The following is a 27657-nucleotide window of genomic DNA, read 5'->3' as shown; positions in this document are numbered from 1 at the left end:
AGATTTTCAGTATAGGAATAATGTTAAAAAAAACATTTCACATTTGTAGGCAGAGTATATAATAAACGCTACACGCTTAGAGCCAGAGCCAGTTCGTCATCCTGATGGTCTGAGGGAATAATAAACTAATAGTGACTGCAAAGAAGGGAACGGAAGTGCTGGCACAATGAGACAGACAGCAAATTCCATTTTCTAAAAACAGGTACGATAAATACACTCACATCAGAAATGGGTTGCTTAGTGGCATTCCATCAAGGACACTTTATTTGAGCTTTTCTGACAGAAAAGTGGAAACCACTGATTTACTACAACATGACAGTTCAGTTTCCCAGCAGTGGCAACTCAATAAGGTTAGAGAGTGTTAGAAATATTCAGTTAGAATACAGGACAGGCAAAATAGGCAATCTGACAGGCAATAGTCACAAGATTGCTCAAAAACAAAACATTATAAAACTCTGTCACTTAAGAGTCTAGGCTTATTATTGTCATACAAGCAGGGCTTGTTTATGTGCAGCGAGCAATGTAGCAGAAAGAATTGTCAATAGGACACTTCCCCCTTGTAAAACGTCTATCACAGACTGGCAATCTCAGGGGATAAACTGTTCTGTGATTAATTGTTTCTTGATTTACCCATCAGCAGCCTTCTGGGCAAAGCAAATCAATTATTTACAGATGTCAGTGTTTGAGCGAAAAACAACAAACAGGGCCGGCAGATGAGCTCAAAGCGCTTCCAGATATTAGGCCATCACATTTCATTATGGTTCAGTGGGGGGCACTGGGCCAGGTCTATACAGTGGGAAAAACAAACAACAAGGGCAAGATATTAACAGTTATCATCTGTGCATGCCAATTCCAGTATGAGATTGGTATCTGTATGTCTTAACTATCTGCCTTACCATCATACAGTGCAGAGCCGTGCTTCAGAAGAGCCCGTTGATCTGTTCAGTCTCAGGGTCCAGGTCAATGTCATAGAAACAAGGCCTGGTGGGCAGACCTGGGATCGTGGGCATCTAGGAGGAACAGCAAGAGAAAGCAGTTTTTATATAAAAAGGTCAATTCTGGCCATGCATGCACTGATGTACTGTACACACATATAATGCAGCCTTTGAACCAAGCTGAACAGACAGGCACAAACAACATCTGTATAGATACATGATGAACTTCACGTGATGACATGGAGACCCATTTTTAAAATGAATAATATACCATCTCTTGTACAGCACTGTTAGAATTAGAGCTCAAACGATTAGTTGCTTAATTGATTTGTTGATTGACAGATAATTAATCAGCAACAAGTGTTTATAACTGATTAATCTTTAATTCAATTATGTATAAAAGTCAAATGTTTGCTCAATTTAGCAATTCCAATGTGAGGATTTGCTGTCTTTGTTATATAATCCCTTCAAATGTAAATTCTTTGGGGTTTGGACTGTTGGTCGGACAAAACATGACATTTGTACTTTGTTTGCTCTATAAATAAAGTTTTATTATTATTTAAATACATCTTCTTGGGGTTGGGGAAATAGTGACAAACATTTTGCTATTTTTATGTTTTATATATTAAATTATTGATGGAAAACAACAATAGTAACAAAAAATAATTATTAGTTGCATCCCTGGTTAGGATACCTGGCTTGCAAATTCATAGTAGTAGGTGTACCTTCAGCAAATACAGCTGGTGACACAAACATGTTTTTTTTATACTTCCAGAGCACATGCTGTCATATGATCAGGAATGGAGTCAGCCATTTACTTTCAGTCGTAGATCATTATATGCACACTGTTTGCAACAAAGCTGACAATGTGTGACATCGTATTCGTTATTTGAATGAAAAGAGTGAAAGACAGTTGAGTGACTACAAGTCACGCTTTGTTTTTATTAACAGGATACTACTCTATAAGAAAGACACCTGAATGTAGAAAATTCAGTTTTGTACATTTTGATGCGGTTTGATGGTGCGTAGGTGCAGAGCAGTGAAGAGTCACACTCTAATGCCTCCCAGACGCGGAGGCATTTTTTTGCTCGACGTGAATGAAAGCTTACCGTGCCAACCAGTGGGAACAGAAAGCCAGAGCCCACACTGGCTCGGATGTCTCTGATTGGCAGGGTGAACCCTGTGGGCACACCCTTCTTGTCGGCCTCGTGAGAGAGCGACAGGTGAGTCTTTGCCATGCAGATTGGCAGATTGCTGAAACCCTGAGGGGAGAAGAGGGGACAAAGAAAAATGTATTAGATCTTTTACAAAAGGCCTATTCAAGCATTCTCCATCCAATTATGATGATTTCCACTGACATCAGCAGCCAACGTACAGTCCCAACAAGACACACACAAGAAACTAATTGACCAGGAGAGATGCTGACCTGTTTGGTGTAGAGCTCCACCTTGTGTTGAGCCTCTGGGAGAAGCTCAATATCGTCTGCTCCGTAGATCTTCTGGGCGATTATTCGAATCTTTTCAGTAATCGGGAGCTAGAGAGGAATTAGTATTACACATACTGCCGTCAGTGTAATCCTTAAGTTGACATGTCAGCCCACTAATGCCAATCAGACAAAATTAGTAAGTTTTCAGTGATTAATTGAGTTTAGTGCCCAAATACATGAGGTCATTTTTATTTTCATTCTAGAATTCTTTATTTATTTATTTTTTTAGATGAATTTTTTTTTGGCCTTTATTTAATGGGCTGAAGAGAGACAGGAAATGTGGAAATGTGGGAGAGAGCGAGGGTAGGGGGAATTTCTTAGTGGATGAGAACATTTTCTTTTATCTTCAGTGTGGCTGACGTCTTTATTTCCCTTTACAGACATTTACAAATATAATAACATTTATGTTTTCTGGCAAATTCATTCACACAATTAACCTAAACCAATTCTGAAATACCTAGTGAACTGCAAAAAGAAAAACAGAAAACGTGATGGCCCACACCTCCAAATCATAGAGGAACTTGAAGTTGCTGGGGGCCACAGAGGCCCTCTGGACAGCCTGACCCAGGGCCACTGCACCGGCTCCACCTTCGGCCCAGTGGGAGCAGGGCACGGCGTCGAAGGCTCCGGCAGCTTTGGCCATGCTGCAGACCAAGTCCAGCTCAGCCTCAGTGTCTGTCCTGCAGGAGGGGTCAGAGCAGCAAAAGGCATTGGAGATAAACAGACACAGAAGCTTCCAGACAAATAGAAAAGAGGGAAACAGACAGCCTCTTAAGAATGTAGGAACACACAGGAAACATTTCTTTACTACATGTCAATATATGACAACACATTTGGGTCACTATTTAGCACTTAATCTCATTATTGACAAACTACTTTTCTGTAAGATTTTCTCGTTGAGACTTGCTTCTACTCAGCCAACCGAAAACATTATAATTTGTGAAGAAAAAAAAAAAGAAAATAGCTTCACCGTCTCATGATACTGCTTTAAACCTGCATTCTTGATTATTTTTTTTGGCGCTTGGAGGCAGCACAACAAGCTACAAACACAACATTGACATATTATCACCTTGTAACGTTGTCAAGGCTAACGTGTTAGCATGCAGTTGCATATTTACACATCCAGCAGACATGGAGCAACATTAACATTCATTTGGAATCATGTTTCTGTTCTCTTGAATAAAGTAATATTCACTCTCCTTTTAGCTCGATTTTACTGTCCAGCAACTTCTGAGGGAAATATCTGGCTCTTTAGCTGCTCAATGCTCTGCTATGTTCACCAGCTAGCCGCAAACTGTGTCTGTCTGGTGTTTGGTGCAGAGCAGGTAGCGTACAGTGGTTTTATCAGAGCTTTTTCACTGCTGCAAACAACGCTGATGAAAGCAGTGAGAGTGAACAAAAACAGAAAAGTTGTGGGCCCAAAAGCCAAAACAATGAGCTGAAAGTTGCTAAAACGCTCTGTAGAGCTGAGGGGAACTGCAGAGTTGGTTGATAATTCTCTGTAGGTTCGTCACTAAAAGAGACACTTTTCACATTACACATCCATTATTAATATAAAATATACTGATTAGTGCAGCTTTAAGTGAAATAAAAAAATGTTTGCGAAATCGACCATTTTAGTCCATTTCTACTGTGTTGTCATCCATCACTTACTTGAAAGCATTGACAGCCACCACCACTGGCACGCCGAAGTGCTGTGCATTCTCTATCTGCTTCTTCATGTTGCTGCAGCCCTTCTCAAGCAGCTCAAGGTTCTATATACGGGTACACATAAACACACTTTTAAGCAAGCTTATGAGAAGGTAGTTATGTGCAGCAATTCTCAGTCCACATAAATGTTTAATGTAGATGCTTATAAAAAAGGTGTTTTCTGTGTGCTTTAGCAAAGCTTTTAAATTTGCGGTGCTTTGCTGCACTTCGCGCAGACGTGTCTTAAGCACTCTGTACAAACTAATAAATACACAACGTTTATTATCTGGCATTAATCTATAGCTCATTAACAGAAAACTATCATTTAAAATAAAGACCACATTTTGGTAGGCTGCTGTTATACATTACCTCCTCAATGTATTCCTTAGGCAGTGGCATCCCAGCACTGACCTGAACAAAAAATAAAATGTTTTAGTTAATTTAAATAAAAAAACAATGAACTCACCACATCTAATACAAGAGAGACTATTTGAATTGTTTTTCCTAAGCTGTTGGCTTCAGGATTATTAAGAAGCTAACAGTTGCGTGAATGAAGAAGTGAGAATATGAATGAGTTATTGCTTTGAGACGTCCACTCAGCAGGAAATGCAATTACACTCCCAGCAGTGTGCTGTCATTCCCGGGGGTTTAGACATTGTGATTGTGTAGATGCTGATGTTGTATTCAGAATTCACAACAGAGAATTATACATAAATGTAAAAGCACGTGTTTTTTCCAAAATAAAATCACTAAAGCAATTATCTTGTTATTAGGATGCTGTGGGAAAACTCAAGCAAACTCACTGTTGGTCCTCCTCCGTGCATCTTCAGCGCTCGGACAGTGGCCACCAGCACCACCACGTGGGGTCTCAGGCCTGAGTAGCGGCACTTGATGTTGAAGAACTTCTCCATGCCAATGTCAGCACCAAAGCCCGCCTCCGTCACTGTTGGGCACAATTGACAGTGGTTGTGAGACAAAGAGAATAGTAACAGAATCACAGCTGTGAGGAACACTGAGTAATATCGTACTACAATATAATATCTTCTACACCATCACCTGCACGATCAACACAGGAAACCATCTGCTGTAGCACTGCAGTACCAGATCAGGCATGAAAAAGTAAATACTGATGAAATCATGCTAAGATAGAGCCATTTTCTCAGCTCCACTTACCTACAAAGCCCTCGGGTCCAACCAGCTTCAAAGCTATTTTATCAGCCAGGATGGAGGAGTTGCCATGGGCGATGTTTGCAAACGGGCCGGCATGGACAAACACAGGGGTTCCCTGTGGATTCAGACGACACAAATGTGACACAAAACCCAGAACTCATAACAAAGATTTAGCTAAAATTAAACCTAGTCACTTTAAAACCAGAAACAACAACAAACAACCAGAACAATATCTGAACTGTCAAAGCTTGTGAGATTTTTCTGTGAGTCTAAAACTGTAAACACGTGTTCCCAACCTGATTAAAGATCTAGGTGCTCTCACACTGTACTTCTTTGGTTTGCAAAGTTCTTTTCAGGGCGACTGTTAGGTTAGCATGTGTGTTTCACCCACCTCCAAGGTCTGCATCAGGTTTGGCTTGATGGCATCCTTCATTAGCACAGTTAAAGCACCACTCACACCCTATAGAGAAAAACATTACATTATAGAAACCTGGTTTCCACGATACTTATATAGAAGGTCCCATCACAAGGGAGACTCCAGACCACTGACCAGGTCCTCGGTGGTGATGGGCTGTCCGCTGCGGCTGGTGGCCACGACCATCTTGGCCAGACGCTGACGCATGTCCTCCAGGCTGCTGGTGAGGGCGAGCACCGCCATGATTTCACTGGCCACCGTGATGTCAAACTGGGCCTGGAGGACAGAGAGAGGGAATACATGTCCCCTTATCAACAACAATGCAGCGTACTGGACTCAGAGAAGGTACACTCGATACACAAGCAGGAAAGTACAGAAACTGCTTTCAGAGATTTACATTTTTTTTTGATAAATCTCTCCTCAAGGACTTTATTTTTGTTTATAAATATACATTGCTACAGAATTACATGTGTATTAAAGATGGGGCTTTAGTAAAAAGTAAAAAAAAAAAATTGCTGTGAACTCCTATAAACTTGTCTAATTCTACTTTGTGATCCAATGCTTAAATGTGGATTTTTTATGTGGCTTTCAAATGGGGTTGCTACCTACCACAGTGGCGTTTCTTTATACAACCACTGGGTGGAGCCAAAACAATTTTGTAATATTACATGTTGGCATTTACTGATTAAGAAACAGCATTGTGGATCTTATCTCTTTACCTCTCTCGTGTATCCCTTTTCAGTTGGCGACTGGCCGATGGTGATCTTCCTCAGGAATCGGTCATTGGTATCCAACACTGAATTGATACACAAGCACTACATGAGCATTTCATTAGTTGTACATAAAGCCTGATTAATACACTCACAGTCACTTACATGCATACAGTAGATTTAATGAGGCGTCTCAGGTGTTCATACCTCTCTGCCAGGTGATAGAGCTTGGGTCCATGTCCAGGCGGGCAAAGCGGGTGATCTCTTCTTCAGTCAGAGTGGAGGGATCCGTCTTTTCTATGCCCAGTTTCTAAACAAATACAGAAAACTTAAATGTCAGATGTGCATCATACTCTGGACTGTGAGTCAAGTCAAAAACTACACGATCACTTACTTTCAGTCTATTGATCTGGATGGGGGAGAACTTCCTCTGTCCTCCATTCAACGGGACCAAGCGGTTATACAGAGCCTAAGGATGCATAAAGAGAGAAAAATAACAGTCACAATCCATTAATTTACTTGCAAAAAGTGTATTTTTTAAATATACCTCTGAATGGAGTACCCACCTTGTCAGATTGTGTAGCCTCGTGGAACATACGAGCGTCGATGGCAGCAGCCACCAAGTTGTTGGCAGCAGTGATGGCGTGAATGTCACCGGTGAGATGGAGGTTGAACTAAAATTAACAGACTCATTAATTAAATGCAATTTAGCCTTTTTATTCTTAAACAAGCAGCACAGTTTCCAACTTGAAACAGCAGTGTAGTACCTCTTCCATTGGGATGACCTGAGAATATCCACCTCCTGCAGCACCACCTGTAGACAGAAGACAAAACTAAAGATTCATATACTAGCATACCTGTGCAAGCCCTCACTGAGTGTACGTTATTCCAAAGCTCACCTTTAATGCCAAAGGTGGGTCCCTGAGAGGGCTGTCGGACACAAGCAAACACATTGAGCTTCATGTGGGCTCCCAGGGCCTGGACCAGACCAATGGTGGTGGTGCTCTTTCCTTCACCCAGAGGGGTGGGTGTAATTCTGCACACACAAAGGGCCAAAAATGAACAGGTACCAAGCACCAAATGACAAAAGAATTTGGCTTTGGCAGATAAATCAAAGTGGGTAACTTCAACAGAACATGTGGTGAGGGGTGTTCATTAAAAGGATCTTTTGCCATTTTAAATTCTGCTGCATGGCATGATGACGAAGGAACCTGATCAGCTGTGTAAAGTTGCTGGGCAAAAGAAACATCACAAACAAAGGTTGGGATGCTGATGTCAGTATATACTGTAACATCTAACAGCAAACACAAATCACTTAAAATAATCAAATTCTTTTCAGGGGATTGACCTGTTGGGTAAAGTTAAGGCGTGTTGAAACGGTAATTTGAAAAAGTATTTCCCTTTTCTGCATAATATTACAGTATATTACTTACAGTATGATTCTTTTGAAAGATAATAAATATTGCTATTGGTTTTTTGCCCAGCATTAATCAAATGCCAAGGAATAAATTATCACACGCTGCCAGATTCTCGAAAAATGAAAAAAAAAAAAAACATAATCGCAAATTGAACTATAGTTCAGTGTCTTCTGTAATAACAGTAATCTTGGCAGTCAGTTTCTGTAACTTAACTAGCTCTTGGCAGGTGAGAAAAAAGTGTCTCCCACTCTGTCAGCATACAGTCCTGTAAAAAAAAAATGCTGTAGGCCAAGGAAGACAGTATAGTACAGTACAGCAGATAAAAGTGCTGACAGCATACCCAGTGACCACCACATATTTGCCATCTGGCTGGGCCTGCAGGCGTTTGATGATATTCAGCTGGACCTTGGCCTTAGTTTTGCCATAAAGCTCCACCTCATCAGAGAGCAGGCCCACCTCTCTGGCTAGATGGTCGATGGGCTTGGGCACACAGGAGCGAGAAATCACAATGTCACTGTTATAAAAGACAACACACAAAATCAGTTCCAACGTGAGGCAAGGAATTACACCGGCTCGTCTTGCATGTGAATTTTTGAATTTAATGAATCCTTCAGTGACACATTAACAGAGCACTTGACTAAGAGAAGGGGAAGGTGAGGAGACAAACCTCGGCACGGGTTTCTGGAGGTTGAGTTTGGTGTAAGAAATGTTCCACTTCCCTGGTTGGTGGCGCTCCAGGAAACGCTTTGCACTCAACACTGTGTTCTACACATACACACAAACATGCACGCTCAGTCATTCTTTTAACATCTAGGTTACATGAAACTAAAGAAAGAATTCATTGAAATGTCCTCTTGTTTCAACCTTATATACTGTGTTCTCACATTATCATTATTATTATTATTATTATTATTATTATTATTAAGTATTCTAGCAATGAAAATAAGAAAATGTCAGATCATGTAGCTGCAATAAAAGTGCAGCATTGAAGCAAATCGTGACAAAATAACAGAAAGAGTAGATTTAATCATGTTTTAAAAAATGTTAACACTGATAACTACTATGACATATACAACATGCACCTAACACTTTCTGGAAAGCTCAATTAATGCCAACATAGAGTTTAGTTCAAGATTCACTCTCCAGATGGACCTTACCCCCATCAGCATGGCCACAGTCATGGGTCCCACACCACCGGGCACGGGGGTGATGAAGCCGGCCTGCTCCTTCGCTGAGTCGTAGTGGACATCACCCACCACCCGGTTCCCACTTGGTTTAGTCTCATCTGAAAGACAAAGAGAGAAACTTTGAGGTAAATACCATACAATCACCTCTGACTTCTACTGATTAACCTCCAAAGTAGACTGAAAAGCCTCATGGGTGCAGAGTCCAACCTGGAATGTGGTTGATGCCACAGTCGATGACCACTGCACCCTTCTGGATCCACTCTCCTTTCACCATCTCTGCTTTCCCGATGCCGACAACCAGGATGTCTGCTTTGCTCACCTGGACAAAAACAGCGCTGGACATTAGTGAATGTTTCACGAATAAGAGCATGTGTAACAATGATGCTAGGCTTGGTGGACATTCATTTTATGAGAGTTAATTGTCATTTTCAAAATCTGGCAAGACATGATGTTATTGTTTACGCCACACGATGGCAGCAGAGATCTGTAATTCTCTGTATGTCATCACCAACCAATTGTTTACAGAGTTTCATGCAACAATCAACAGTAAGATAAAGATTGCTAATTATTATTAATTATTACATTCTCATGTATAAATTTCACATGTGAAAAAGGAGAATTTGCAGGTCCCTATTTAAACAGGCAGCAGTTTGTATCACTGCCTGGGTAAGTTTAAAATCAACCCATTAGTGCTCACATTATATGCTCTGCTTGCATTGGTTAAAGGGAATACGTTCCTGAGACTGTATTGCTGGGTTTGGGTGGAGGTGTTACTATTGTACCTCTCCAGCGAGATCAGCGGTTTTAGAGTGGCAGGTGGTGACAGTGGCGTGGTTCCACAGCAGAAGGTCATGCATCGGCGCGCCCACAATCTTACTGCGACCAATCACTACTGCCCTCTTCCCTGCCACAGACACACCTGTAGAGAAGTGGTCGACTCATCATTTCATTTTGGCCTCATTCAGTTCTTGGTCTCATATTTTTTTTTACAGCACAGATGTTTTAGGGTGTTAACTGTTGTGCTTACCAGTCTGTCTGATCAACTCCATGCAGCCATTTGGTGTGCAGGGGATGAAGCAGTCGCCCAGGTCCCCACGAGACAGCTTCCCTGCATTTATGCTGGTCAGTCTGTAAATGGACCGGAACACATTGAACATTACAAATTAAAGACTCGAAGGAAGCAAAGAAACACTTCAGCTTGATTCAAAAGAGGAGTTAAGCAAACCTTAAAAATGAACACCCTGATCTATAGTTCCTGTCTGTGCCTACCCGTCTACATCCTTCTCTGGAGCCACGGCGTTGGTGACCTTCTCTGTGTCCATTTTGTGGATTGAGTCTAAGGGCAGCTGCACGATGAGGCCGTGGACAGAGGAGTCCTCATTCACCTCTGTGATACTGTGAAGAACCTACAGACAGACAGACAGACAGCCTTTACACACTCTCAGTTTGTCATTGACCATGTTAACCTTGTTTTTTTTATGGCACCAATAGCACTCAAAATCATCTGTCAACTATGTTAAGTTTTAAAACATCAACAGTGAAATTTAGGGATTTGTGGGCTTCACTGGGCAATACAACAAAATTAAGGAGTGTCATACTATGTGTGTGTATACAGACAAATAAAAGACCAGGCTACACTAATACTTCAAATCCATTCTCACCTCCTCCTCTGTTGCAGTCTTGGGAAGTCTCACATGTGTGGCATTTATTCCAATCTGTGAACACAGAAGAAGAGATTAGGCCAAAAAATGTACAGTAGAAGTGTGGTGTACATACTGTATGTAAATCCCTTTTTACCTCTGCTGCTGCCTTCAACTTCATGCTGATGTACAGATTTGAATCATCGCGGTCTCCAACCTGCAAAGACACATAGCATCACTTTGCCTGCCTGCATAGGCCTTCTGCCATACAGATCCATATGTGTTGATGACAGAGCACTTGCATAAATGTCTCCATATTGAAGAAGGGACTTTAGTAGAACACATTTATACACTCTTTATCCATGCAGGGGCACACAATGGCACACACACAACCCAAATCCTTAACTGCCGACTGTCTCCAGGGGAAGGCCATGAGAAAGCACATGGCAAAATTAGCAAACGAAACTTCCAAAAAAAGTGCTTTAACTCTGACACGTGCTAGTTCCCATCGTACACTTACCTGTAAAACCACTAGACCGGGTCTGAAGTTGGGGTCCTGAAGCTTCATCTGCTCCACATCCTTCTTCAGACGCTCCCTCACCTGCCTGAGAACACAAGACAACAGAATAAAACCCAACTGGATTATTAATCTCTATGCAGTGGTGGGCGCACCGTTCAGGCAGCATTATAAAGAGGAAAGGGATAGGACCATATGGTACACAAGTCACAGGCCAAACCAAATCCCCTCCTTTACAATGGTTACAGATTTTCTGCACCAATACTAATCTGGCTATCTCACTGTGAAACTGGCAATCATTTTCCAATCCCTCGACCATCAATCTCCACTGCACATGCAAAGCCAGGTCATCAGAGAGTCGGTTTGGGAGAATGAGAAGCTTATATTTGGTCTTTGTTTTATCTGTATTCGTTTAATGATTTGGTTATGGCAGTTATGGCTTGACTGTTTCCTTAACACATAGATTGGGCAAGGTCAACTCAACCAATCAAAAGACAAGACAGACAGCAGGGACACAAAGTTACTGGACTTTAACTCACAGCAATTATCTAAAAATCTATTTTATCTATCATGTCTGTCTAAACAAATCTCAATCCTGATTGTATTTCTTTTGTATTCTATTCACACAATCAATCATACAACTCATCAGCTTTATTGATCTCATCCACTGTGGATGAGAAAAAGAACAGAGTTACACAAAAAGCTAAATAGACTGTGTTTAAAACACAGTGTCTTTGTGCATCACATGAACTTCATTGGCAGTGATGATGGAATGCACCATGTGATTGCTATTGATTATGGATGCATGGCACAATGGAGTGGCACCAGTTTGAACTACCTTTAAAGTAACCTCAGAGTGTTTTTGCCCTGGTAACTTTGCAAAATTAGTGTTAGTTTATTTTATTCTTTTAGTTTATTCTAAAAAGGTTCATCCAAAGGTTGGTCCAAATACTCATAGCATGCTCTGATAGTCTTAATCTAAAAAAAACATTTTAGCCCTTCTAAAGTCTAGGATGCAGAGGAAAACAATGAAACAATCCTTATTTTAATATAGTTTAAATAATATAAAACGTAGACTTACTATTGAAACTTTATTAAGGTACATTATTTAACATAACCGGCACTATGCTGATTTTTATTTATTCACCCAGGGCAACAGAGAAACTATCAATAAAAATATATATCATTCGCAGATTTTAAAAAAAAAAAAATCATCATTACATATTGCATCATAACAACTATCCTTATCACAATGGCGGCTCATAAAACAGCATGTTGGTATATCTTAATTCCTGGTCTCTGGTCTCTGATCAACCAGGGCCATATGCCTATAATCAACTGTACTGTTGTTGTTGTGCTTTGATTGTCACCCCTGTGTCAATCATGCTTCTTTGAAGAACACAATTTTGGATAATGGTTTGTAGAAAACTACATTTCCCGACAGGCAGCGACCATCTCTACAATAAACCTCTGTCCATAAACCTCACTTGTCCAGAACAATCAATGCTATGTCAGCTTTTGTCAAGCTTCAGGGGTGATGATCTGGGGAGAAGCTGTATAGCCCATTTCTGTTGCATAAAATAATTGAACTAATGAGTACTGTGAGGGGCAGTTAACAGGGTGCAGGCTGTCATGTCTTGTGACAAGCACATGCAACTAAATGTCATACACTTTGTTGTCTATTTGCCAAATATATTTCCCCAAACATTTGGTAATATTGTATTTGGATTCATTCAAACTTTGAAGTATTATAAACACACAAGGAACCCATTTGCAGATTGTACTCAAATACAACAAATATGTATGATAATACAGTGACAAATGCATTGTTAAAAAGTTAGTTTTGGGTTTCAAGTTTCATGAGTTGTGTTTGTCAGCCTCACCACTTGAGGTCATTGGACCATTAGGGCAAAGATCATATCACACCACCATAGCTTCTTACATAATACGGAAGGATTTGCAACCATTCATTCCAAAATTTTCAATGATCTAACTTTATGGATTACCACCAAATTATAAATTTGGCAGTCAAAAGTCAGTCAATTTAGTGTGAACACATTTAGAATAATCTACATAGCTGTAAGGAAACAAATATCCCATGCAACTTGAGGAAGAGTCCACTGTGATTTCTCAGCGGGTTATTCACAAGTAACTGTGAATCTGCTGGCACACTTCATTCACGTGGACAGCATCATGTAGCACCTATTCAGTAACTAAGTTATGAAATCGTTTTCTGCTGCCAGCAAAGACAAAACCAGTATCTTATATGACTCTTATATAATATATAACAGCCCCATGAAAAATGTGTATAAGGCTTGATCATGTACAAAAACTGTTTATAACTCAAATGTAAATCAGATGGCTAGTTAGCTACCTAGTTAGCCAGTACACAGACACGTTTCGTCAGGCTGATTACACCCATTTGGCTATATGTGCATCTATAAACGTGCTGGATGAAATCTGACACTTACGCTGAAACCTGTTTCCCATTTATGATCTGAGCTGACATCTTTTGGTCCTGAAAGTCCGTGTTCTAAGGGAGATGGTGTCTCCTGCACACTCGCTGTCTGTCAAGAAGAGGAGCGCGGTGAGTAACGTCACTGCCAAAAAGTGTATTCAAAATGCTCATGGAAGGTAATGACGCAGCCTCCATTCGTTTACCAAGCACTACCACCGAAAAGCAGCGTATTAACTTTCAGGAATAGCATCGAACGTAGAACGTAGCCTCGCTAGTGGGCTAGACGACGGAGAAGGGCGGGACTATTGACAAACTGTCACCTCTGACAGCCAATCATATACCTACTATAACACGTTAGTAGAAACTGTAAACCAATAGCATTCCCAGTTCAGCTATGACACCCACAAGAGAGTGGGAGAATGGGCGGGACTTCAAAGGACGTAATTACGCCGAGAATCAGCAGAGGGCAGCACTGTATTTACACACAGCTTAGATTATCCGTCAAAAAGAAACCTTGACATTTGTTCGGGATTGTTTTGATGCTTGCAAAAGTATCATCATTCAGCTACTCACCAGAAAGTGCTAGAAAATACTATACTTAGATATCTGGCTTTAAATCCGATGTAAGACATGAAGAAATACAGAGAGCTATGGAGAGTAGATTCTGTGTTTTGAGCGACACCGAAGACCTCCAAAGGCTAATCTCAAACACCGAGAACAATCTCCTCTTCGAAAGGTAAGTTTAATTGATAGCAGCTATTAATGTGTTAAGCTTTGTTAGGCTTTTGGGCTCTGTATATTTCCTGGAGGATAACCGGACGTTATTCGTCATTGCGTGGCTTGTTTTGTTATTGCAAGCTAACTTACATCTATTTGCATAGCCTCTGTCAGCGTTAGTGGTAACGCCGCCGTCTCTTAAAATTATACAGTCCAAATCCATCAGTTCGACTAACTAAACCTCACCTACATTCAGACGAGCTCTGTCTAACCCTCTGCTAACTCATATGCATATGTCCTTTTAGGTCTAAGACACTGTTTGAAGAGATCCGTGCCTCCATCAACAACAATGACGAAGAGGACCGCTCCTTCTGGAGGCCTGTGCTCCCGTGGGGTGGCGTCTTTACCATCAAGGCAGGAAGGAAGGCCTTATCATGCACCCCTCTGTACGTCAAAATCAACCTAAAAAACACTTGCACCATTGATGGCTTCCTCATGATCCTGTATGTGATTCTGCGGGACAACCAGGGCTTTCCCAGGGAGCTGGCAGTCTTTCTCGGTAAGCAGTTTGTGGAGCATTTCCTCCACCTGATGGACTCCTGCGACTACACCACAGTGAAGATGCTGTGGATCTGGGACAGGATGTCTAAAAGACAGTACCGCTCTGAGATCCACCAGGCAGCCCTGGAGATTGACCTGTTTGGTAATGAGCACGAGAACTTCACAGAGAACCTGGAGAACCTCATGTCCACGTTGCAGGAGAGTCTGTGCACCAACTGGTGCTGCCCGGCCCGCTTCCAGGATTTCATCAAGACTACAATCAACATCAGGTATACTGCACACAGGCAGTGCAATATCCTGATGCTACAAAGTGAGCTTGATGCCATTTTTTCCCAGCTTCATCCTGTGAACATTAGCAGAGGTTCAGTGTGTAAGGACTTAGGACAGGGTTGTTGTTCTGTATCAAATGTTAAAAACATCAAACGTCCTTATGGACTTTGTCCCAGTAGGAAACCCTTGTCACCACTTTAAATATTACTAATGGTTTTGGTCAGCTGGTGTACAGCTCCATCTTAAAATGGGTTTCATTTTCACCCCTTGATATTCTGACCTTTAAAAAATCTCCACCTGTCTAACTGAGGTGACAGAAAGAGAGTGCATACATGGTTGTCTCCCACTATTTATGTGTAGGCATGTTAATCCACATGTTCAGTGCACAGTGTAGAATTTTAATTGTCTTCATAAGTGGTGTTTACCTTTCACAAAGTAGGTCAGTTCTAGTTAACGGAGTGTTGTTGGATGGTTTACGTGATTTGATTTCCTATGATTTCACTCTGACATTCCTCCAGCCCTCCTCATGAGCTGCCTCACAGAGACCCCATTCAGTCGGCCGTGGATGAGTTCTTCTGCCCCAAGCTCCTGCTCTGCTCAGAACTGGGGTGAGACATAGGGAGGATGTTTGTCATCTTCTAATTTGGTTCAGTCTTATTCCACTTCCTTGACAAATTGATTATCTTTTTTTTTAACAGGTGTGATGGTCTAAGGGAGTTCTCTCAGAGGGTTTTCTGCCATGGACCCCCACCCTTTGTCATTCTCAACATGCAGCAGTGGAAGTCAGAGGAGCTGTCCTATGTTCCTTACCATCTGGCTCTCTGCCAGCACAGGTATGGAGCTTTCCACAGTGTGTGGCCATTGGCTTGGTATACAGTTCCATGCTTTAGCCACACCGTGGTGCAAGCCTCAAGCCATCGCAGTATCATGGCTTGGGCGCATAACCATTTCTCCAGCAACTAAGCAGAGATATAAAAATGATTAAAGACAGTAGTAAGTCATAAGAAGAGGCTAAAACCATAATACATGGTTATAACATGTCATAAAACATTTTCTCAGTAATATTTTAGAACATTTTTTATTTCTTCCTTTTTTATAAGTCTAGTACAGTGAAGATAATGAAGAATGGATTGCCTGCTTTTTAATCTACATTGTGGATAGCTATGATGGAGTTAAGATGGATTTAGAATATTTTTGGTATACGTGCCTTGGTGCCATAGCCATCTGTCATGATCTGTAGGATACTAAAAATCAGTCAGACAACGGCTTATGTAAAACTACTAAAATCCAGTTTTTCTGTTACAGAAAGAATCTTAGCTGCTGTGTTTGTTTGGACAAGTTGGAGAAGAGAGATATAACCGAGGCAGGAAAACAGTTGGTAGTCTAAGCAATAAGAGATAAAAGCAGGATGACTTTCTCCACATCGGTAAACAAAAAGAAAGCTAATTTTAAAAATATTACTCAGTTGAAAGTCACAATATAAAAAAAACTGGTTAATTAAAGCTCATCCTGCCTTAAAAAATTACCAAGTTTCTTGCTACAGGCTTCGCACCTACAAGATGAAGTATCTAGGGAAAAAAATATTTGTTAAAAAAAAAATTGTATGTAAAATATATATACTGTTTATATCTATATTAGGGCTGCAACTAACAATTATTTTCATTATCGATTAATCTGTTGATCATTTTCTCGATTTAATCGAGTTGTTTGGTCCATAAAATGTCAGAAAATGGTGGAAAATGATAATTCGTTTCCCAAAGTCCAAGGTGACGTTCTCAAATGTTTTGTCCATAACCCAAAGATTGACATTGTCATAGAGGACTAAAGAAACCAGAAAATATTCACATTAGAGAAGCTGAAATCAGAGAATTTGGAAATTGTTTCTTAATAGATGACTCAAAACGATTAATCAATTATCAAAATAGTTGGCGATAGTTGACAACCAATCGATTAATCGACTAATCGTTGCAGCTCTAATCTCTCTCTCTCTCTCTCTCTCTCTCTCTCTCTCTCTATCTATATATCTATATATATATATATATATATGTTATATATAACATCCAGCACTGAATATTTGCAAAGTAGCTGTCATTGAACTTCATTATTCCATGAAATGTTTCAATTTACATACATTTATTTGTTTTCAAAATGTTTGATTTCAGTTACTTCTGACTCTCTTTGTCCCAGAAAGAGAAAAATATGTTCTCACTATTATTTATGTTCTTACTTTGGGTTTCCTGGACAGTATACAGAAAATGGGATTGATAAGTCTTTTTCTCCGCAGGTACTTACTAGAGGGCGCCACACTCTTCAACAAGGAAGAGCATCACTACTCTGCAGCCTTTCAGATAGACGGCTGCTGGATGCACTACGACGGTCTGAGGAGTGACAATCTGATCCTGTTATACAAGCCACCAGAGCTCCTGCTGCTGTCCTCTCTGGTCTACATCCGCGCCGCCGACAAGTGAACTAATCTTGTCACAAGCGGACACACCGATGAGCAGGAGTCACACCAAGCACAAGAGTGAAAGCATTCATCCACCCTTCCTATGATTATTCTGTGACGACTACATGGATGGCATTACAGTACCGTAATCATGTTTCTCTACTTAGCGCATCATTCGATTTTTAATGAACTCCTGTCAGCTGTTGCTTCCTCTGTTAGTTGTAAGAGTGCTGAATGACGCATGCTCCATTTCACCTGAATGCTTGCAGAGAGCTTACTGTGCAAAATGGAAATTACTTTTCTTTGGGCATGCTTGGAATCCAAGAATATAATGGACTATAATAGTTCTGGGTTGATATGCAAACATGACAGTATCAGTGAATAATGTACATTGTATGCATTTACAGTTACCTGACAGACAAGGTGTACAATTTTGGCAGTTTAATTTTACATTTATGCATATCAGCCCTTTCATAAATTTAAACTGGTGCTTTTTCTATTTACAAACAACCAAACACGGCCAAAGTCCATTTCAGGTTAATGTCTTGTTTTTTGTTAAGATGTTTAAATTGGAGGCAAACGTTTAATATAATGAGTGAATGTTAAAATACAAAGTTCTTAAATTATATAAAGGATGAGGGCAGTGTGAAATATCTATTTTCTTTACAAACTTAAATATTACCTGTTTGGCTTCCAGGGCACTAAGCTGGCAGCATTTCCATACTGATACATTGAATTTAAGCAATATTACACTTGCCAACACAGGAAATATGTATATTTACATGTTATTTTTTTAAAATAGTTTTTAACCTCAAAGAATTACTGGTATCACACAGTGCCTCTTCCAAGGAAAGTTTGTGAAAGTGAATCCTGTCAAGTATAAATCCTCAATCGTGATCAGTTTAATTGGTTTTTCTAACTTTAATTGGTCTTTAAAATGCAAATACAAATATTTTGTGCTACACTTGTATTGATTTATTTTGTTGCACTTGTGCATTGCATGAATGGGTATAACAAGAGCCACATAAAAGCAGACAGTACCTTTTAAGGCAGGCATTTATTTTAAACTGGGTACAACTGCACCACACAAACGGACTAAAATGTATGTAAAATGTCTTCAATCAAAACATGATAAAATGTGAAAAGCTACTGTTTCTACACCTAAGGTTATCTTGTACTTCCAGTATTAATCCACAGGATATAAAATTCAAGATCATCACCTTACTCCTGACACACAATGGGAAATGTAAAAGAAGCAGAGTGGTCATTTGGCTAACATTGACATCAGTTTCAAAGGATTTTTCTTTCAGACACAAACATTAGAGTGGTAGTCCATTGCAGACCAGGTGTTAGTCATCCATCTGCTTTCTTTGAACAAGCACTTTGGTGAGAGTGGTGGCAAAAACATGACATTGGTTAGGCCATAATAAAAATGTGTACAAACTCAATTTGAACATCCCTTCTTTTTGCAGATTCACGTTTGCAGACTTTCATCAGAATCTCTCCAAAATTCATTAAAGTAGTAGTTACCATACACCTCAGAGTCATGACATTGTACATAACATTGATGCTAGATGAATCATGGCAGCAGCACATAATTACGCCTGCGTGATTTGTGCCGTGGCTGTTGAGTGACTAACAAAATCTAGTACAATAGACAGAACAGAATTGGCAAACAAAATCAGGTTACAGAACATAAACAATACAAATTATAATTACAATCATAAATACAAAATAAGTCATTCACATCTTTCTAAAATACAATAACATATTTGCAGAAATACGCTTGGGTTGCTAATGCGTTACATTTTCAAAATAAACCAGAGATTGAAAGGAAAGTACTTTATATAGTGATGCAAACAATCTGCAAACTAAATGTCTCACCAGTGACACCCTGACCAATTTGCAAGGCAAATGTCATTAAAGTTTTCGTCTGTAGTGACGGTAATCATTTTACTAAAACATCAAGTTTAGTGTACAAGGTTAAAGTGGAAGAGCACATGTCCTGTCTAGTGTTTACAAGACTTGTACATGGTAAAAACAGCTGAACTGCTTGGTTTTTTTTTTTTTTTTTTTTTTTAAAGTGTATACATCGAATTTGGCCATTTATTCAAAAATTGTGAGCAATCCATCTGAATCTGCCTAAATAAACATAAGCCTTGTAGAAATTAACCAGCATGCACAAACATAATGACAACACGAGATGTCTGGTGGGATGAGGCAAAGTCAATGGTACCATTTTGATGTTTCATTAGACGTCGACATTACAGGCCAACAGTGTGAATCAACAAGACATGCCATGTGGGGTTCTGTTACAGCAATGAGATGCCTTGGCTTTTTAAAGAGACAAACAAAACATTCATCCACAGAAAGAACAGAAATCTTATTGCATTATCTAAATGCCATTGTCCTAAATTAAAACATATGTACAAATTACAATATGTATCAAATAGTTTGGTAAGTGCAATGCAGAGCTTGGTTAAAGTTTCCACTTATGTGCAAACGTCAGTGCACAAAGCAACTTAAACTAGACTTGAACATCAACTGCGACTCAACAAGACACACCACACTTAGCCTTTCCTAGTCTAGTGCCCCCTCCATTGCTGTGCATTGCTTGACCCGTCCATTAGCCTAGCCCGAGGCTGACCTGGAGTCAGACACAACCAAAGGGGAGCGCTCTGGTTTCTCTCCCAGGACACAGGACTGGTGACAGTGGCAGTAGCCCGAGTTGGCTAGCACAGCCCTTTTTGCTTTATCATCCACCTCCATATGACAGCATGGAAGAATGTAATGCTAATGCATCAGCAATTAAGGACGAGAAGAAAATGTTTCAATTGTGGCACATGAGGGAAGCTGTTTCTAGCACTGGAGGTGGGAAAGATGCAAAACACAAAACAAAAAAAGGTCATGTTTTGGCACTTCACATTAAGCTGTGAACGAATTACCTCACACCTGAGCTTGCAAGCAAGACCTTGGCCATATGAGGATCACGTTTGTGTGGCGAGTTGGTGAGTGCAAAGAGCGGGTGTCAGGCCCAATCACAGACAGAAAAGTCTTGTTCATAGTTAAGAGAGTGACATTGCACTAGGAACAGGCATTGAGACGATAAAGCATGCTCATATCCTGCAACAGGGACAATGTGAGGGAAGGGGAATGCCATCTAGGATATATTTTAAATAAAAAAAGAAAAACTAAACAAACATAGTGCTAATTTTCAGACTGAAGTTTGTGGTTGTCCAACCACAGGCTTCCCTTTCAGTAGGACTTTTATTTTATTGCATGGTTGGAGGCATTTAAATGCACATAAACCAAATAACTAACATCTAACGCAGTAATGTAGCAGAGGCTGAACAGAGGTTGACCTAATTGTGTGAGGCAACACAAACAAACAGCTGAATCCTGAATCCTAAATATAGCACCAGTTGGTATTGTGTACAGACCAAAGGGTGAAAAGAGGGCCAAGGTCGATTTCAACTATTGTGAAGAGTAGCAAGTGCATGACCTGACCTTAGGAAGATGTAACAGAAGCTAGAACATGGATTTTTTTTTGTTTGTTTTTTTTGTTTTTGTTTTTTTAAATGGCTCCGAGGATGAAGCAGAGACTAGTGGCAAACACTCTCAGGAGAATTTGTCGTTCACCTCTACACTGACCCTTGGAATCAAACTACACATACACAAACACACATCCCACACACACACACACACACACACACACACACACACACACACACCCCAGTGCAGAAAAACATTTACAGGCAATGCACTAGAGGATATATTCATATCTATATTTCATTTATACTATTTACAAGAGAGAAAAAGGCAGCCCTTTTTGAGAAAATATAAAGATTCCAACTTTTCTCTTTTTTGTGAAGCACTGATTTTGATGCAGAACTCTTGCGTCGCTGAGCCCGAGCATCTGTTCTGCACGCAGACACGTAACAAACCAAACAAACAATCCTATCTGACATGCATGTACCCCTCAAGCATACACACAGACATACACACTTCATTGCCAGCAACCACATATTCATACAAATACACCAGCAAACTGCAGTGTTCTACAAAATTTGAACACATGGTTCCAGTTGCAGCAGGGAAATAAAATTAAAAAAAAAGATTAGTGTGTACGATTAATGGCATGAAGGGGGGGAAAAAATGTCTGCTAACATAACAGAGAATTTGGAAACAAAAGTGACAAGTTTTCTCCCACAATCCTCTGGGAAATGGCTCAGAGTCCTCATTGTGGTGCAGCAGCAGTAGAGCCGTCGTCTCCTCGTGCCAGTGACAACAGCCGTCCAATCATCTTCCCCCCTTTTTCCCCGCACAACTTTGCAGATATTTCTCTGCAGCCATGTCTGTGGTCCCCCTCTAGCCAGCCAGCTGGCCCGGCACATCCATCCACCCAGCAGGCTCGCTCTCTCCTCTGGTGTTCACGTTGCTGTGCAGCGCTCCTCTGCACCTGGAGGATGAATGTGGGGAAGGAGGAGGAGACAACAAAAAAGAAACGTCTTTGTGTCTAAGTTCTCTTATTGGGTCCTAGCTGGCCGGGCCATGGGTCAAAGGGCAGTCAGACCAAAGTTGCAACGGCAATACATCATGCCGCTTGAGTCCAACCAGCTGTCTGAAATAGGATCATAGCGCTGGACAGTGTTCAGGTAGGATGACCCAGAGTGACCTCCCACCACATAGAGGTAGTTGTCCACGATGGCAGAGCCCACACCTGCAAGATGATGTCACGGTCATATGTAGCTAATTACATGCATTTCTAAATCCTACAATTAGGGGCTTTAGCTAAAAGCTGACGTATACTCACCAGTGCGTGGTTCATTCATTGGCCGACAGGCTGTCCACTGGTTCTGATGCGGATCATACCTCTCAATGCTGGACAGGTGCGACACGCCGTTGTGTCCTCCCACCACGAATATGAAGCCAAGCATGACGCCTACTCCGAAGTTGATCCTCTTATCTGCCATGGGGGCTACCATTTCCCAGGCATCCTTGCTGGGGTCGTACCGCTCCACGCTGTGCAGAGCAAATGAAGCACAATTAACAAAAACACACAATGGTTAAAAAGTCCAAATGTAAATTGATCCGATCTCCCAGCCCTCTGCAATTCCTCAACAGACTCCCAAGCTGATTGCTGGAATGATTTACCCATTGTAAGCAAGTTTCAAGAAACTTGAAAAGTGGATTTTTATTCTAGACAGGCATAATGTGGTGTGTTTTGGAAAATTGTCTGAAGTATTGTATTGTAGTTATTTGTCTACAACAACACCTTTGTACTTCTTCAAAAAGGTGCATTTCAGGATCGGGGAACCTACTTCCCATTTATAAAAAAAAGAAGAAAAAAAAAAGAGGACAACAGTTCAGGTGGTCTGATCACACACACCTGGTGCAACTTAGTAATGAGGCCACCAATGGCAGTGGTGAATTACCAGATTTGACCAGAGTCAAATGAACCCCCTGACAGCGACTGGAACACTGGCAATCTGAGATTGTTTTGCAGTGTGCAAGGACATAAAAGACATTGGGGAAAAGAAAAAAATAGTCCCCAAAGATTCTCTGTCCAAACACATTCTCCTGGGGGGTTTCGGGAGTCAAGGAAACAAGCAACAGAGACACTGCTCTCTAGAGAGCCACAGCAACAACAGAGGTCTAACCAGCAGCACACAGTCAGGCACCCTCTCGATGAAACTTCAGCCACCACTTCTGTTATGACTCCTCTTCACTCATTAACAGGGCCCTGGCCATTTTCTCAGCAACACTTGACATCCTTCACTTGATTGCCAGTTCTATTAAATAACTAAGAAGACCTTGAGAGAGAAAGTCAGGTTATGAGATCTAAAAGAGCTAGAGATCAAAGAGTATATAAATAAATAAAGTGTGGTAGAGCACCACAACCATACATTACTGATGTCAAATGTCAACTGTAGGAACAGAGAAAGGTTTGTTGCATGTTTTGATCCTATGTAGCTTTCTGCAGTCTTCACATTATACAAAAACTTCAACAGAAGAGGTTACAGTTGAAGGAAAAGAGGTGTATCACATCATATACAGAAAGAAACTGAGCAGCTACAGAATGATTCAGTGCCTTGTTAATTATTGGGTAATGTACAGAACAAATATAGTTATTAATCTTCATGTAACCTACCCATTAAACCTCCTGCTGTCCGAACTGTACAGGGATTGAATGTTTTGCTATTCACCATTTATACACACAAATAAATGTCAAACTGTTTAGTTTTGGCACTTTCATACAAGTTCATTAGTCAATTAGATAAATTAGCACACAAGTTACTCAAAATTCCTCATTCCTAATGTTTAAAACAGCCCATAACATACAGTATGTTTCCACAAGTTAAACAAAAAAGATCATATCCACTCTCAGTGGTAGTACCTGTTCATATGGGCTGGACCATAGCCTCCAATAGCGTACACCATGCCATCCAGCACTGCAGTGGCAAAGCAGCTGCGGGACTTTGTCATAGGTGCCACAGGCTGCCACTCCTTCAGCTTGGGGACATATTTCTCCACCGACTGGAGGTAATACTGGCCGTCATAGCCTCCGAGGGCGTAAAGCTCACCAGCCAGGACCACCACCCCAAGTGTGCTGCGGCACTCTGCCATACGCTCCACAGAGGACCAGGTGTTGCTTTCGGGGTCCCAGCTCTCCACCGTGCTCTCGTGTCTCCGATAGCTAATGCCCTGTCTCATGTGTGTGGCGATGCCTCCCACCACATACACCTTATGGTCCAGCACTGCCACTCCAAATTCATATCGGGGTACGTTGAGAGGGGCCAGCCCTATCCACGAATCTGTCTGAGGGAAATACATTTCCATGCTGCAAGAGAAAGACAGATATTAGCCAATTAGTCTGTTTGTTTTTAAACACAGAACATACAGAAGGCATAAACAGTACAGATGTTTGGAAAGTTGTCTTTTCAATAGTGCTTAAAAATATTATCTAGACATTATCATTACCTTTCTAATGTTGCAAACAGTCCAGCCTTGCCTCCTACTGCAAGCAGCACCTTTGGGGCACACCTGGGCCGTGCAGACAACACAGTCTGATAGGAGAGCCGGTGCTCAGGCATAAAATGATATTTAAGGGCCTCATTGAGCAGGTGCTTGCATGCGTGGTCATCTCGTATAAGGTGGTTGGCTTCATACAGGCGAGTGAGAAATTTGACGCTGAGGAGTGGAAGGCGAACACAGTGCAGTAGCTGAGCCAGATGCTGCTGTCTCTCAGTTACATCATATTTGATCCACGATTCCAGGGCGTAAAATACAGTCTCCTCTGTGACCACCTTAAGGCAGTCATTGGATACAATTTCATCCAACTCAGCCCTTGTCAGTTCAAAAAACTCCTCTGTCTGACAAACTTCCTCAAAGTTCTCACAGATGAACTTGGTTGCAGCCAGGCACAGGTCATGACAGCCATATGTCTCTGCAAAGCGGGAGATGCCTATACAGTTCCCAGCATCCAGCTGGCTCTCTAAGAAAGAGCAGCACTCCTTAAGTACTAGCTTAACCTGGAGTAAGTTGGCAGCCGGTAGCAGAGATTCCACTGTTTCCTGGGAGATAAACACTGTGCCAGTGTAGGCATACTCAACGATGGCCTAGAAGAGAGAGTAAAAGCGTCACATAAACAATAACTATGGTACACCAGTTAATCAGTGCAGTTTATAAAAAGGTGTCTGCTGGCTCCAAGCATACCTGCAAGGCAGTCTCATCGATGCACTGGAATTCCACCTCAGAGGTCTCCTTTTCCGACAGGTTACCCGTGAACATGGCCTTGAAGTAAGGGCTGATGCTGGCCAGCACTACTTTGTGGGCATGGATCTTGGCATCACCCACACGTAGAACAATGTCACATAGTTCGTGGTCCTGCCGCAAGAGCTGGAGGCCTTGCAGCAGCTGCTCTGAGTGAGGCCGTTTCAGACTGGCAAACATATAGGACTGGTCCTGCTGGTCCATCTGAGAGCAGGAATCCATATATCAGTGCAGTGTTGACATTTTGTAAAGGCTAATGATTCAGTGAAATTTTCTGATTAAATGATATGTGACCAACAACCAATGGAAATACTGTAAAATAACCAGTTGTCATCTTGCCCCTGAGACTACAAGCCTGAAAAGTCAACAAAACATAGTCCAAGTCATCAACATGACGTAATTACAGCACGCGTTAAGGAAAAATGCCAAGGTAGTATGATGCATCCAGGGATGTTTTGAAGAAACTGTTAATGCAGTAGTTATTCCGACCCGCTGTTAGCAGTCTACTGTGAGGCAAGCTAAAGATGCATGATCTTCTTAATCCTGCGCTAACGCTGCTTAAAGTTAACCAACCGTACTGGCTAGAAAGCATACACATTTTTCGGTTAACTGTTAACAACTGCCTATATGCTGTTGTGCATTTATGCTTTATGACATTCAATCAAAATAACGTGAACTGTTACTTTGTTGACTGGGGCCTTAGCTTGATTTCTGAACGGAGGACACGGCCAGATCAGAACTCGGTAGCTACCTCTTAGCCTTACATCAGCAGACAGCTAACAGCTAGTGCGCTAGCTAACACACTTTAAAACCCATCAACAGCTTGGCTTTTGCAAAAACAAATTTCCACGGATACCATATTTATATTAACATCGACATTCATGTGAACATCGTATCGTCAACAATGCTCGACTCCAGCAAATACATAGTGCCTATATAGCTCTGTTTCATTGCACTGCAGTCAGCGATGGTTAGCTGCTAAAAATAAACACGGTTACTGTGGCTAGCTGCATCATTGATTGATATACAGTAACATGGCTGACAGATACAAAACGTGACGTTATAGCTAGCTGTAAAATAACGCTTGGATATGATATCGTCAAATAAAGGAAAACAAACCTGTAACCTATAGTCCGTCTGGTGTGCCGCTGTAATAGCCGATTTTGCAGTGGCGGAGTTCAGCAGCGGCGGCGGCGGCGACGACTGGGAACCCCGGGCGGCTATCAGGAAAACAACCTACTGCCAAACTAGCCACAAAGCTACAGATGTGCTCTTATTATCACAAGCTATCAGAGCAGCACACCCACTTCCGCTGTTTTCAAAATAAAACGACATTCACGATTAAAAACGATATTTACAAGGAAGAGCTACGTTCATGTCAGCAAGCGACAGGCCGAGAAAACGTGTTACAATGATAGTGAACTTTACCAGTAATTTTTTGAGGACATAAAAACATTCTTCTGCAGACTGTTTTGATAACAACAAAGCACACATACACACAAGTATTAGTGTATATTGTAAACGGTATAATTGTATAGTAGTAAATGCTCTCCATTAACAACTTAACTAAGTACAAAATATTTTCAGCAAAATATACTTAATAATATATTTTTTTATCTGTCTGTGAGTGTTATTGTGTGTGTGAGTGTGTGAAAGTTATTGGCCAATGTCAGTGTTATATATTACATAAAATTATTACTTATGCTTCAATTTGTAACCAGCATTTTATTGTTGCTGCTGGTCCAGGTGGAGCTAATTTTAACTAATTTATATACTGTTGGGTAGTTTAGTCCATAACAATGCATCGCATTTCAAGCTCATCATGGGATTTGTATTTAAAAACTTAATTTACAAATTTACGAGTAATTATAGCTGTCAAAAAACGCACTAATGTTATGAGTTATAAATTTAAAGAAAAGTAACTACATCAAAAGTGTGCTGAAGTACAATACTTGAGTAAATACAGTATACTGAATTTCATTGTTCATTTCATTGTTAGAAGCATTTTAACATAAATAACTATTTTATAGTAAATGTGAACCTCATCTGTGTCCCACAACACCAAGGTTGGACAACCCTGGCTGGCATTTTGTAAATCATCATTCTAAGGCAGTCACCTATGTTTTGTTTTTGTTCTATTAATAAAACCGTGGATGTATGGATAATAAAATACACTATATACAAAAATATGTTGTATATAGTGTTTGTTTGTTGTAATATGTATATGACCTTACGAGTAACACAAATAACAAAACAAACAAACCT

At 40.8% G+C, this 27657-nt stretch overlaps 3 protein-coding genes across 3 annotated transcripts; 1 reads left to right on the top strand and 2 right to left on the bottom strand.

Annotated features, from left to right (window-relative positions):
- Window positions 1–229: 229 nt before the first annotated feature.
- On the bottom strand, window positions 230–13829 carry mthfd1b (methylenetetrahydrofolate dehydrogenase (NADP+ dependent) 1b). The gene is made up of 28 exons (XM_044165504.1): window positions 13639–13829; window positions 11171–11255; window positions 10808–10867; window positions 10672–10725; window positions 10280–10416; window positions 10038–10138; window positions 9793–9929; window positions 9218–9329; window positions 8981–9108; window positions 8491–8588; window positions 8164–8337; window positions 7305–7441; window positions 7173–7219; window positions 6972–7079; window positions 6800–6874; window positions 6613–6715; window positions 6415–6491; window positions 5831–5971; window positions 5672–5740; window positions 5284–5395; window positions 4914–5053; window positions 4480–4521; window positions 4075–4175; window positions 2924–3101; window positions 2362–2469; window positions 2045–2197; window positions 897–1010; window positions 230–786 (listed from the first exon to the last, which is right to left on the bottom strand). Exons 1-27 carry the CDS (start codon window positions 13674–13676, stop codon window positions 921–923), a joined length of 2805 nt encoding a protein of 934 aa, XP_044021439.1. The 5' UTR covers window positions 13677–13829; the 3' UTR covers window positions 230–786; window positions 897–920.
- Window positions 13830–14055: 226 nt separating this feature from the next.
- lg15h14orf28 (linkage group 15 C14orf28 homolog) lies at window positions 14056–18583 on the top strand. The gene is made up of 5 exons (XM_044165506.1): window positions 14056–14361; window positions 14648–15172; window positions 15692–15781; window positions 15872–16006; window positions 17458–18583. The coding sequence occupies exons 1-5, from the start codon at window positions 14276–14278 to the stop codon at window positions 17639–17641; spliced, it is 1020 nt and encodes a 339-aa protein (XP_044021441.1). The 5' UTR covers window positions 14056–14275; the 3' UTR covers window positions 17642–18583.
- A 74-nt stretch (window positions 18584–18657) lies between these two features.
- LOC122861327 (kelch-like protein 28) lies at window positions 18658–26678 on the bottom strand. Its single transcript, XM_044165505.1, has 6 exons — window positions 26512–26678; window positions 25336–25596; window positions 24601–25238; window positions 24017–24460; window positions 22433–22641; window positions 18658–22339 (listed from the first exon to the last, which is right to left on the bottom strand). The coding sequence occupies exons 2-6, from the start codon at window positions 25594–25596 to the stop codon at window positions 22176–22178; spliced, it is 1716 nt and encodes a 571-aa protein (XP_044021440.1). The 5' UTR covers window positions 26512–26678; the 3' UTR covers window positions 18658–22175.
- Between the last annotated feature and the right edge of the window lie 979 nt (window positions 26679–27657).

Source organism: Siniperca chuatsi, linkage group LG15 (assembly GCF_020085105.1).
Source record: "Siniperca chuatsi isolate FFG_IHB_CAS linkage group LG15, ASM2008510v1, whole genome shotgun sequence".
Lineage (NCBI taxonomy): Eukaryota > Metazoa > Chordata > Actinopteri > Centrarchiformes > Sinipercidae > Siniperca > Siniperca chuatsi.
Note: the sequence above shows the minus strand (reverse complement) of the source record. Positions and strands in the feature narration are given on the sequence as shown.